Source organism: Hippoglossus hippoglossus, chromosome 23 (assembly GCF_009819705.1).
Source record: "Hippoglossus hippoglossus isolate fHipHip1 chromosome 23, fHipHip1.pri, whole genome shotgun sequence".
Lineage (NCBI taxonomy): Eukaryota > Metazoa > Chordata > Actinopteri > Pleuronectiformes > Pleuronectidae > Hippoglossus > Hippoglossus hippoglossus.
The window spans coordinates 13,588,933-13,602,489 of NC_047173.1; the positions used below are offsets into that span (position 1 = coordinate 13,588,933).

General features: G+C 44.0%; 1 protein-coding gene across 4 annotated transcripts in view; it reads right to left on the reverse strand.

The window, feature by feature from the left end:
- anks1b (ankyrin repeat and sterile alpha motif domain containing 1B) overlaps positions 1 to 13,557 on the reverse strand; it is a 163,369-nt gene that overhangs the window by 97,600 nt on the left and 52,212 nt on the right. For 3 of the 4 annotated variants that reach the window (XM_034579033.1, XM_034579029.1, XM_034579028.1), the window contains exons 4-7: positions 10,857 to 11,009; positions 8,765 to 8,908; positions 2,618 to 2,693; positions 859 to 960 (exon numbers count right to left, since the gene is read on the reverse strand). In XM_034579033.1, the coding sequence (XP_034434924.1) occupies positions 859 to 960; positions 2,618 to 2,693; positions 8,765 to 8,908; positions 10,857 to 11,009 (475 nt within the window). Of the gene's footprint in view, positions 1 to 858; positions 961 to 2,617; positions 2,694 to 4,248; positions 4,268 to 8,764; positions 8,909 to 10,856; positions 11,010 to 13,557 lie in introns of those variants that run through there. The other variant, XM_034579030.1, reaches the window with a different exon arrangement.

The window sequence follows — 13,557 nt, forward strand, 5'->3', positions numbered from 1 at the left end:
GGTAGCTGTTTGCAGCCAACACCCGCCCCATGCGTCTAACACGCCGAGTGGGATGTGGGGTCCCCCTTGTTCGAGACCTGTTCCAGCTGCTGAGGCGTTGCCCATCCCCACTTCCTGTTTTCTGTCTCTTGCGCCAGGGATCCTGATTGGAGCTGCGCCCGGTGTGGTTCTCCAATCGTGGGGATGCAGTTGGGGACTTAGTAGTTTAAAAAGCTTGGTCCAGCTTGAAGGTAAAGCAGCTGGGATTCTCAGCTGGCCAACGTGCCGCCTGCCACTGTTTCAGACTGGTAGATGTTCAGGTAGCTACGCATCTCACACACCCATTCTGTCTATACACACATACAGGATATCCATAAAAAAGTTTAATCTCAAAGCCATCGACTTATCTAGTAAAACTAAACATGACCAACAACGTTACGTAACAGCAGATGATTTAAAACAACCCTGCAATGTGTGTTTGTCTAGTACAACCTTTACAGAGCTGGAGTTGTGTAACTAACTAAACTCACACAAGAGCTTCCATTGTTTCCTAATGGAAGATAAACTTCCTGGAAAACAACATTTCTCAACTGGATCACATCCACACACACAATGTCATATTACACATTTACGTGGTAAAACCATTTTATTGAGCCTTAAAGAAACGGAATAAATCTGTATTAACGTTTTACTAAATGTACGAGACACAAGTTCTTTTCTTGCTCCTGCAGCGACCCAATTTCTCAAGTGAAATTCATCTAAATTGAAGAGTGTGTGTGTGTGTGTGTGTGCGTGCGTGCGTGCGTGCGTGCGTGCGTGCGTGCGTGCGTGCGTGCGTGCGTGCGTGCGTGCGTGCGTGCGTGCGTGCGTGCGTGTTACCTTGGATAAGAGCAGTGATCTGCTGGGATTTGGGTGCAGGATGTTCCCTCAGGATCTCCAGAGCTGCTCTCCCCTGACTATCTGTCAGATTGGTGTCGATACCTGGGAAAGAAAAGACACACATACACACAATGGGTGATGGTTTCCGGAGGTAGAGCGGGTCGACCACTAACCAGAAGGTCGGTGGTTCGATTCCTGACGCTTCCTGTCTGCATGCCGTAGTTTACTTGGGCAAGACCCAGAAAATTGTCTCTTCATCTACAGCTTTCATCAAGTTATTCAAAGAACAGAGAGACACTCACTCACTCTCACACTTGACGATGTTAAATTAGGATCCCAGACAGTGGCGCACTCATGAAAGAACAAAACACAGTGACAAGACAAAAACAAGACACACAAAACAAACTCAGACATGGATACACACCCAGACTCATAAACAAGCTCAGTAGTGTGAAAATGAAGCTTTTTGGAATTCTATTTTCATAAGATTCATGTGTTATTTTCCTCCACTGGAATCTTTACCTGACTGTTCTCTCTTTAATGCTCTTCCACTTCTACATGAAAAATATATGTTCTTCTATTCCAGTCGTTCTACTGGGAACCATTAGGTATAAATAAAATAAATAATGAATACACACAGGGAGAAAGCACATTTGAACTTGATGTAATTTGTCGGTTTCCTCTTTTACTTACTTTTTACGCGTTGCATTGATTTTCTCTTATTAGCAGAACAACATGTTTCTTGTGTTTTGTAGATGCACGGAGCAAATAAGGTTAAACCCACTCGAGAGGGGGAAGCAACTCAACTATTCAAAATGACTTATTGATATAATAAGAAACAATTCTTCGTCAAAATGTCTAAAAACAACTAGACCCGTCGGCTGTTTGATCCTGTGGAAAATCTGAACATGAAATAAAAGAAAACATGCTCTCGAAACGAAAGACAAGGAAAGACAGAAAACTTTGAGATAAGATAGTTTCTTCTTTCCACAGTCAACGAGGAACTTTGATGTCTTATAAATGTTTAAATTTCTGAGGAATGAAATCTCTCCACTAGAACCAAAACACAGAGATATTTTTACTGACTGTTTATTGCAGTCCTCAGCCGTTTCCCTGCATAGTTTATGATTGACAATGAAAACAAGGCCACTGTCCTGCGTCTAACCCCACCTCCCATTCTGTGCAGACATGTAACAAGTTGGAGGTGTAACGGGTCAGACCAGCACGGCCCCCATGTTTATCCAGGAAGTTAATAAAATCGAGGCCACGCAGAGGAAGTCCTGCAGGAAACAGGAAGTGCTGAAGGAAAGTGAGGGAGGGGACGGCGGCGGGATCAAAAGACGACAGCGTCCAGGCTTTATCCGCTTTGAGCGGTGGGAGAGGAAATCTACAAAATGTTTATTTTACTCAATCATCACATGATAATGATTTTATTTGCATTTTAGTCAATATGTGTCACGCTGACCTCTGATCACATTGTGTTATATATATTTATCATATATATTAGCATTGTCTTGTATTATAGAGAATAGACGAACCAATGATAAATGGAGAGTCCAGGATTTAGTGTTTAACAAAGCTGAAGAATGCAGCAGACAGATGCTCGGAGTTCACCTGAGGCTAATTTCAACCCACAATCTGGGAAGAAAAAAACATGTGGCCCGTTTAGCTGCAGGTTAAACTAGGAAAAGAAAACAAGACAAACACACACATGCACACACAGAGTTTTTGTTCTGCTGAGACGCATTAATGAACCCACCTGAGTCGAGCAGAAGGCGAACTACATCCATCTTCCCAAAGAGAGCTGCCTCGTGGAGGGCACTGCCATTCTCCGTCTGAGAGGGAGAGAGAGGGAGAGAGGGAGAGAGGGGGGGGGGAGAGAACCTGAGTGTTAATATTCCATCACTTTAACAATTTAAAACCGACAAAAAACGACATTAAAAACTGCATTACAAATTAAAATTCAGTAAGTTGCCAACTACATCTGTAAACGCCCCCTGATAACATAATGCAAACTGTTTGCACCAACTTTTGGAACGAACGACAGCCAATGGGGAAACTCCAACACTCCGCTGACCAATGGCGTAACTTTATTATTCGGACACACAACGTTTGGCTGACATCACGTTTATGGAGACGTCCCAGTTTCCCTCACCCTCCACCGGCCTGCATCAGCCTCCAGTGCTACTGATGGGCATATTACAGATATGATGCAACACATGGAAACTACGTGGGGGGGGGGGGGGGGGGGGGGGGGGGGGGGGGGGGGGGGGGGGTCTCGTCTAAGTGGGATCTCAAGTGATGACGAAGCCACTTTCAATAGAGCAACACTCAAGAGCCACTACACAAAACTGAAACAGCTGTTCCGTCGCCCAGTGAAGGTGACTGAGAACCAAAATAGATTTAAAGGCAGCAGGTGTAGAATTTTAATGTGACTGCAGCAGATCATATATTATCATGACGACATAAGTTATGGTTTGTAAAGAATTAACTGTGTGTGCAGCAGTGTGCTCGGTTTAGAACCTGCATCAAATACAACAGATATGAAGGAATATCTGAGTCCCACAATTAGTTACACTTCCCCACAATCAAAGATAATGTGAAGTAGCCAAGTAGAGAATAACCCTCGTATTTAATGGTACCTAACATTTTAATATTTAAAGACTTTTTAAATCCTTAAATTCAGATTATGAAATTTTAGAAATCTTTTCAAGGCAATTTTATTTACCAATAAAATGGTACAAGCACTTCCCAGTGTTAAATCAGCTGAGCTGAGTAACTGGGTTTATTCTTCCCTCATTTGTTATTTTGTTATGCGTGCACCAGTGCATCTGGTGTCACACCAGTTGACTGATCTACAGGTGGCAGCACTGCACCACAGCAACACACCTGCAGAGACAGTGAAGATCGACAATGCATGTAAAAAATGCAGTGTTTGAAAATGCAACAAATGTTAGGCAGAGGGTTTATTTACACTTATTTTTTAGATTAGTAGGTGAATTAAACCCCTTTAGATTTTCCCCTAACTTCAGTTTGCATGGTTGCTGCACTTACACACTGAATATACTGCTGCGTACACCGTGCTGGAAGTTAAACCACCCATCAGGGACATTCAGGACTTGAACTTGACCTCGTGCTCGTGGGTAAATGAAGCCACGATTAAAAACACGGCACAGAAACATGCACAATACGCCGAATCCATCGCATCCTTCACGCTTGGCTTCCTGTCATCACCGAGGAAAAACCTGGACTGAACCAAACTCCCTGGCTTAATGAAGACAAATTATTTGGACAACAGCCAGGCCTGCTGATATATAACCGGCCGGTGAAATTCAACTCAACACGGCGCAGCACCAGATTAACACCCGCTGCAGGGAATACTAAACTTACTTTAGCCGCTCTGTTTCCCCGACAGCAAATGTGTCATCGCCACAGGGATGATGGAGAGATGGGGCAACGCACCAGATGCAGCGACGCCCTCGGAAAGGTCAAAGGTCAATGGTCCGGCGAGCCAAACAGATATTTTTTTTCCAGGGGTAGATTTTAAAAAAACGAGGTGAGCGGTCACATTTGCGGAGTCAGTGAGTGAATCGAACTGTGGGTGTTTCGCCTGTGGAGGCAGTTTTTTACCCACGAGGAAGTGAGAGGAGGTGGGAGGGCAGGAAATGATCCACCCCCTTTCCCTAACACACACACACACCAGTTGCCCTCTTAACCCCTTGTGGTAATCTCTGTACCACTTCCTGTCCTGTTTCCCATGGCGTTGATGCAGTGATGTCACCACAAAACGAGGAAGGCGGTTCTCACTCTCTAGGAGTTTCCGGGCATTGAACGGAGGATTACTTTCTGTTTCAGAGCTGCTGGTGGGAGACAATGGGACGACTGTAAATTCTCAACTCCACTTACTATATGCACTCTAGTGTGTTATTGTGTGTGTGTGTGTGTGTGTGTGTGTGTGTGTGTGTGTGTGTGTGTGTGTGTATTTATACTAAACTTTTGACTGGAGCTGGGTCCCTGCCCACCCAGCAGCAGGTTCCTCCTCAGGGATTTCCCTTCACATTTATGGAAACAAAGAGAGAGATACATACACAGACAGTGGGGAGAGAGAGAGAGAGAGACTGTGCTGCCTCTATAAAATATTCATTCACACTCAGATAGACCTATATGGCTTGACTCCAATTACAGACCTATACTAGTGCTCTCTCTCTCTCTCACACACGGAGCTTTCAACTCATGACAGGGTGGCCATCTGCGAGTCGCCCACAGCTTTCACTCTGCACTCTCAACTGTGCAGCTCTGACACCGCAGCCATGCAAGAAATGCCACAGATGGATGGGAAGACCGAGAGGAGTGGACAGGAGGAGTAGAGAAAGACTGGAGGGGAGGCGGAGGAAAGAGGACACATCTTAGTGTGTTTATCCACAACTATTGACCACTCAATTTATATTAAGGATTTTGTAGATAAATACAGTGTTTGGTTATTTGAGGATTGCTTCCTGCCTGACTAGCCGTGAGACGTTTCTGTTGGAAGTGGAGCTCCCTTTATATCCAACTTTAACTTTGTAGAACTTTTACATACACAAAAAACATATAACACGCCAGAGAAAAGAAAACACTAAAACCCCATCATATGTCTCCTTTAACTGATCATTTATTAAATAACCAGAGCGGAAGACAAACCAGCACTTTGCATTTTCTATCAGATTAAAACCTGCTAATAGTCGGTTAATGAGTTTTGTAATTTACTGCATCGCACACACGGGCCCGGCCGACACGGACTCATGAGACGAAATAAGCTGATGTGAGGAATTTGTCAGACTTATTACATGCACAAAAAAAAACTCGGATAAAACATGACTCATGCAACAGAACTTTTCTAATCATCTAACTCATTAGAGATAATCCCACAGAGAAGGCACATCTACTCGGCAGGTGTGCAGCAGTATCTGTCTGTGTGTGGAAAACCCCCACGTTTACCTGCTAATTTTGGTGTAGCAGAGGTAGTAAAGATATCAGCCTCTGAGATACATGAAAATATTCTCAAGGAAAATCTGTGAAAAGGTCTCACAATGTTAAAGAAAGTGATGAATAATTCCTGGATCCTTCCCTTTCTCCTGATCCAGGCCAAAATGAAATGGGTCCTTTGTTGGCCAATGTCTTTTCCTTTTCGGGGAAATTGGTTCAGTCATTTTTGCATAATCTTAATTAACACAACACACAAGCTGACGGACAGGGGGCGAAAACATAACCTCTTTGGTGGGTGTAATACAGAAACAACTGCGGAGACGTTTTGAGGTTTGAAATGCTCGTCATCACGAGAAAGAAAAAGAGGAAGAAAGAACGAGAAAGAGGGAGAGAAAGAAAGAAAGAAAGAGAGAGAGAGAGATTTGCATCAGCGGGTATAGAGGAGCAGATGAAGCAAATCAAAGCCTTGTACAGTTCATCTTCAATAGACACATGGAGCCTGAGGCCAAATCCCTGCAGAGAAACAGAGCCCTGCTCCTCAGATCGGGAGCACGCATGCACACACACTAACACACACACACACACACTAACACACACTGCAACAAGGACAGACGGCAGAGACGATGGACACAATGCTGCCGAGTCATGCATCTCCTTCCTATAGTGAGAACAACAGATCTACTCCTGTATCCAACAGGTCAAGTTGTTTCTGTCTTTCCAGAAATGAAACAAACAGACAGACACACAAAAACACACACAAACACACACATGTCCATACTGCTGCAATATGTTGATGACAGATTTGAACATACTGTATTCTGGAGGCCAGGGGCTGAATGTGATAAAGTATTCTCCTCAGCAGATTTGTTTTCTCGCTGTCACACACACACAAACACACACAAACACACACAAACACACACACACACACACACACACACACACACACATTGAGTCTTTAACTGAAAACCATTTCACATGCTCCATATTCTCGATATAAACCAGACTTACACGGTCAGGAAAAGGGGAAATGTAGCATCTGTTATGACGTTTGTTATAGTAACAAACGAACGTGGAGTCAGTTCAGATTTCGGCGGCAGGCGGAGTGAACGCACCGTCTCATGTTTACCTCAAACTGTGCAGTAATGAAACCTCCACAGTTTTCTTTATGAAGTCAAACCCTGGTATTGATCACTCTCTGCCTCTGCGGCTCCGCAGCATCTCAACTGTCTTTTCTCTGTATATCTAGACTCAGCAGCTTCCAGAGACTTTGAGTCTGACTGAGCCCGGAAACCCTTGAATCTGCTTTTCTCTTTAATCCTCAACGATCACTGAACAACACCGACCCGATTAAAGAATCAAAGCTGTAAACGAGACTTCCTCAGTGCATAAAGTACTGAAGACGGAGGTGGGTTCGGGTTATTGCAGGTTTTATGTTTGGTTGTTTACTGCAAATGAGTAAACCACGACAGCTCCCCCCAAGTGTCTCCATCGCCCCCTGGTGGCTGGCTGCAATTAAGTATTAAACCTCACGTGTTCCATGTTAGCAGATGGGATCAATCATCATCAACCCCTACATGTTAGTGGACGGGACATGGACCAAATTAAAGTGTCAAAATACGCATTAAACAAGTTTTTCTCAAAGATGGTTTCTGTCATTTTAGGAAGTTCTTGTCATGCTAATGTATGTTCATGTGTTTCTGGTTTTAATTAGTTATTAGGGGAAGTAAAGACGTGTCGTGCATCTTTATCTACAGTCTATGGTCTCAACAGTTTGAGTGAATGAGATGTTTAATAATTAATGTGATGAAAAAGAGTTCAAGCATGAGCACATGTTATCTGTTCCAGATCTGTCCCACGAGAATAGTTCTTAGATCAGAAAACCTTTAAGATCAGTTGTGTTGTTTGTGATTTGAAAGAGAAAAAAAAGGGAATTCAGCAGAATTAGTCTTCGGAGACTGATTAGCACTGATAATGGTTGTTTTCTGCACATTTAAAGACGAGCTAAGTTAAATATTTGAGTCTGTCAGAGAAAATCCATCTGCAGAGGAAGAAAACTGTGTTGCAGACAGCAGCAAAGCGTGTCCACATTTTGACAAGGCTTCACGAAAACAAATGACCCAGAAAGAGTCGGGACAAAGCTGCAAACAGCGACCGGAGAGCACAATGGAATGTAAATGAAGGAAGAGAAGAGCAGGAAAGAAGCACCACACTTTAAATCACTGTGCATTTCTGTTTTCGGGACTGATGATGTAGAGAGAAAACAGTGAACTCTTGAGGACCTGTCAGGAATACCCTGTCCCCTTCCTCCTCCTCCTCCTCCTCCTCCTCGTCATCATCTTCCTGCATTCTCAGTCTTTCCTCTCAATCAATTATTCATCCCACCACCACACCACGGGAGGCCTACGCAGCATATGCTCTCTAATACACACACACACACACACTTTCAATTCTGCCAAGCCCGTGGTGGATATACACACACACACACACAAAACTGTACCCTCATTAAATACACAAAGAGAGCGATATTCACATAGAGCAGAGATGAGAGGAGATTCGCTCGGACAAAACAGGACAGACGTATCTTTCTCGTCACTTCTCCACTCGCAGGTACATCAGATAATAAAACCAACTGAACGCAGGAAATGTCAAGTCCTACTTTATTTGTCTGATTCCTCCAAACCACCGTATTGAGCATGTTTCTATAAACCAGAGTACGGTCCAAAAGATTTAAAAGATTATAAAACTAATATTGTTAGAGCCACTTTCTGCTTAAGAACACCAGCTTACACCAAATCACAGCGATGATCCCTAGTGACCACATAATTGTTCATTCTTCGTCAAAAATGTAAAAATCAATAGTCCTGTTATTCTGTTATATTTATCCATAAAAGACGAGAACAATTCACCGACAGTTGAAATCTGTAAATGAGAGTTTTCCTACCACACAGTTGACGTCCATGCCGGCGTCGAGCAGCGTCTGCACCGTGCTGTGGTGTCCGTTCCGCGCAGCCAGGTGAAGCGGAGTGTGTCGGCGAGTGTGGCAGGTCATGAGGTTGGGGTGAGCGCTCACCAGCATGCGCACCACCTGCACGGAAATATATACAAAGCAACACGTCGATGACAAAAGTGCAATATAAGGAGGAACCTGGTGATGTCTTCTACCCACAACAACAACAACAAAAAGAATCACTGAACAGCAGAGTTGGATTCTAGAGAAAATAGAAACAGTAAATGTTCTGCTGATGAATCATCTTGATAAGAGAAATACTTCTGGGGGGCAATCCTGCTTCAAAGAGATCATAACCAAGTAAAGCAGTCATGTAACTCTCTGGATTTCCTTGAAATGGTTGTTTTTAGAAAGGCTTTAGTATGAGAAATTGAATTAAACTGTCCATCCTGTTCTTTACTGCCTCTGCCAAGTAGATTATGTTCTCACCCGTGTTCGCTGGTTTGTTTGTCCATTACGTGATTGCGCAAAAAATAAAAGAGGCAATTTGCAGCAAACTTAATGGAAAGATGGGAAACAGGCCAGGAAAGGATCCATTACATTTTGGTGCAGTTCCAGTTAAAGGGGCAGATCCAGAAATTGTTTTTAATCACCTTTCTTAAAATGTAGGAGTCACGATGAAAAGAAAAGTTGATATTGAAATCCACACTTACCACTTCAAAATTAGAAGCAGCTTGTGTATCCAAATGTGAAATCAGTGCCCACTCATGATTATGAATTTTGAGAAGTAAATAAGTCCGTATAAATTTTGTAAATGAAATGTGCCAGGGTAGATTGAAAGGTTCAAAAAGTCTTAACACACAGAGAACGATCAGCCAAAGATGATAAATCAGCATTTCTTTGTCTCAGTCGATCATCAATCTATATTTACTGTAGAGATGTTTAATTAAACTACCTGTCAATCAACTTGACTGTAGTAGGAGGTTGTTTTGAGTCCCGGCTGTGGAGCTACTTTCTTATTTTGATCCTGGATGGTGCTTTTAATAGCTCAGCTCAAAAAGACTAAGATCTCTCGAAAGCTTCCTCCTTTCCTGTGCCTGTGTGTGTGTGTGTGTGTACTAAACTTTTGCCCTGTGTAAGTTACATCTGCACACAGCAGTAGCTTCCACCACAGGGATTTCCCTTCATTATTATGCAGAGAGAGAGAGAGAGAGAGAGAGAGAGAGAGAGAGAGAGAGAGAGAGAGAGAGAGGAATCCGTGCAGCTTTTATAAATTATTCATTCACACTCAGACAAACCTGTATGGCTTGACTGCAATTACTCACTACCTCAGCAGAGAGGATGTGTGCGTGCATGTGAACGTCGGCAGGCGTTTGGAGCAGACTCCTCTCAGTGCGAGTGCGAGTCCTTGTCACAAAAGTAAAGACTTCCCTCGGTGTGAAAGGACTGATTGACATGCACTGTGGTCCTGCTGTCCTGAGGAAAATGCAGATGAAGTCGCCAGCTGCTGCTTTTCACCTGCCAGCGACGACGTCCGCCAGGATACATAATGCATGCAGAGGTCCACACTCGCCCTGTTTTCCTGCGTCCAACGCTTCGGCTTCGAGAACTGACTGTTCACTCGCTGCCTAATATATTATCTCGCCCTTTGACAGACGCACCCTGTGAGGAGATGACGAGTTCTCCACTTCCTGTCGATGGTGTGGATGCTGCAGTTGATCAGAAGCTTTTTTTTGCAACAACATCCAGTTAGTTTACTCCTTTTGCTTCAACCTCAACTGACTTTAGCTTCACACATTTTGGCAGAGTAACAATTAAAATTTCCCTGCATATTAAACATCATTATTGGTGCAGTGCCCTTGCAATGACCAATTCTGTTCTCATCCATTTCAAAGGCTTGAATCGTTCCAGGAAATGGAAATTTTAGCTTCTCCCCTCTGGGTTGTATCAAAGGTTCAATTTTAACAGGATCAGATATTGTTTTATCTGTTCTGGTCATCAGGCTGTTACAGGCTCAGGAGCCAGGTGAGGAAATCATGGGTATTGTAGCAATATTAACTCAATTAAAAATCAATCTGTTTCTCACCTGAAGTCGCCCATACAGCGCCGCCAGGTCCAGGGGCGTCTCCTGTTGGCTGTTCCTCATCGTGGGGTCGGTCAGCTCCTGGAGCAGCACTGCAACGACCTCCGAGTGTCCGTACTGGGCCGCACAGTGAAGAGCCGTTTCCCTCTCATGGTTCTGTGGACGAACGAAAGGGGGGGGGGGGGGGGGGGACAACATGAGATAAGGAAAGCAGGAGAGGGAAACATGACACAAGAAGGATGGAGGGAGGCAGCAGAGCAGGTCAAAGGTAGAAGGAAGATAGGCAGGCGGGGGGAGTAGAGGGGCGGGAGGAGGAGGAGGATGGAAAAACAGATGATAGAGGTGACGTTTTTTGCTGATTTCTCAAAATTTAGTTCATGGATCTTGATGAAAAACATCAGGCATGTTCTGGGGACAAATATTGACGAGCGTGTGAAACTGCAAATAAAAATCTGGATCTAGTAAATGTGGTTTCATGTGCTCATCACTCCCCCATTATCGCTATGTAATCATCTCTGGGGGTGTGATGAGGTCAGAGCCGAGACGCCAAACTCAATTCGACTGTCACATTTATGGATTGCATCATAGTCATGTGAAATAATGGGGGTGTAACTCACCATAACTTCAACAGCCACATTTATCAGAGTAACCTGGACCTCTACGACGATTAAAAGGTACCATTTAATTTACGCTGCATCACACCCTGGCCTCACTCTGGCCTTGAGATCTCTGAGATAAGTGTGTGAGTTTCAAAAGGTTACTCTGAACTTAGAGAGGAGGCTCTTGTGTACAGAGGAACCGTGAGCCACTTTCAGCCTCTCTGGGGACCCCTGTCAGGGAAAGTACACTACCGGTGGTCCCTGAGGTGCCGCGGCTCTGAAAACAGACCAGTAATGACTAGGATACTGAGGCAGAGGGACACGTATACAGGAGAGAGAGAGCGACATGATGGATAACCATAGATAGGGAGGGGAGAGAGATTAAAGAGAAAGCACACGTGAGGCCTGCAGGGATTAAATCTGTATATGTTCCTACACACTTGATAAATGGATGATTTGGCAGCCGTACATCATATAAGCTTGAGTGGGTCTTATCTAAAAGGGAAGTTAAAAAGAGGCATTCATGTAAATCTGGAGTTTATCCACGAGGAGGAGGAGGAGGAGACAGCGTGAGAGGAGAGGGAGAAGTCGCAGGTAGGTGGGCGTGCAGCGTCCTCAGTCAGGCTCCACCCCCACTCCTCCAAATATGGTTACTTCTAGTTTCGAAAAACCAAGATGGTGCTGGACAAAATGCCAAACTTTCAAAATCGGCAGATTTACGAACCAATGGGAGGAATCACGGTGGGTTTCCACTTGGTGTGACAATATATAAAGACGGAGGACACTGGCAGCTCAGCTCATAAACCCCACCTCCTCCATGTTAGCGAATGGGACATGTATGTTACCAAAAAAGTAGAGGTTAAATATCATTCTAGGTAGCTCTTATCACTTGATGTATGTTCAAGTGACATGATTGACGGCTGAGACTGACTCGCGATTGGTCGAGCGTACGCATTGACAGGACCTAGACACTGTGGCTCCGCACCAGGATCACGACACTGCACACTGACTCCACATTACATCATCGGAGCAAGATGGCAGCATTTGCATCGGGGAGAGATGTCGTTCATCTTTATTCATCGTTCAGTCTATTGTCTTAACAGCAGCGTGTCTTTTCACCTGATCAACATTTGAAAACCTTTAAAATACAGATTTTCTTAGAGTGACTCGTGTGTAAAATTCCCTGACATGTTTCTCCCTTTCACCTTCAATCTCTCTATCATATTCCCTCAGATTCCCCTGCCTCGCATGCACCTCTCGAACTTCCAACGATCGCTATCCAACACACCGTGACCAGGCTGCTCAGATCTCATCTCACGCCTCCTCTTACACTCCTTCTCCCCAGAGCCACAAGCCTCCCTCTCTCCTGGTCGGCTCCCCACCTCACTCAGCTCCCCACTTTCATTTAGCCCTGCGAGCGGCGAGCGAGAGAGATGAAGAGATACAGAAGGAGCTACTATATGAAAAAGACACACATATATATATACACACACACACACACGCTCACACAACATACACGTGATCGAGCTGCGAAAAAAAAAAAAAAAAAAGATGTGAGCTTTGCTTTCTCAACCAATCGCGTCCCTTTGTTTGCCCCTCGGCTCGCACACCCCTCCATTCATAGGCGAGTGGAACGTTCGAGAGCCGGTCTGATTGCAGGTCCGCTGTAGTGTAAGAACAATAATCGCACACTGACGCACACTGTAATTCACATGCATCACAGTTTACTGGTGGTTGGCTGCATTACGTTTAATAAACTCCACTTGCTCTGCTCCTGTGTGGATATTCTACTTTATTGTTATTTTCCACTGGAGTGACTATTTCCTGAGGGAGCCTTTAAGTTCTTATCTACTCACTAATGTATACACTTTCTTCCTCACACAATAATATATATATATATATATATATATATATATATATATATATATATATATATATACACTCCTGCCGAGTCCCAGACACAGAAACACAGGGCAATCCGTCATCATTTGCTACTGACAGTATTTAGCAGTGTCTGGAGGATAGGTCCTTCATCTATAATCCAAGGTAAACAAAAATATATCAATTACATGTACTTCTTTAAACATTAATACAAAACCAAGTCC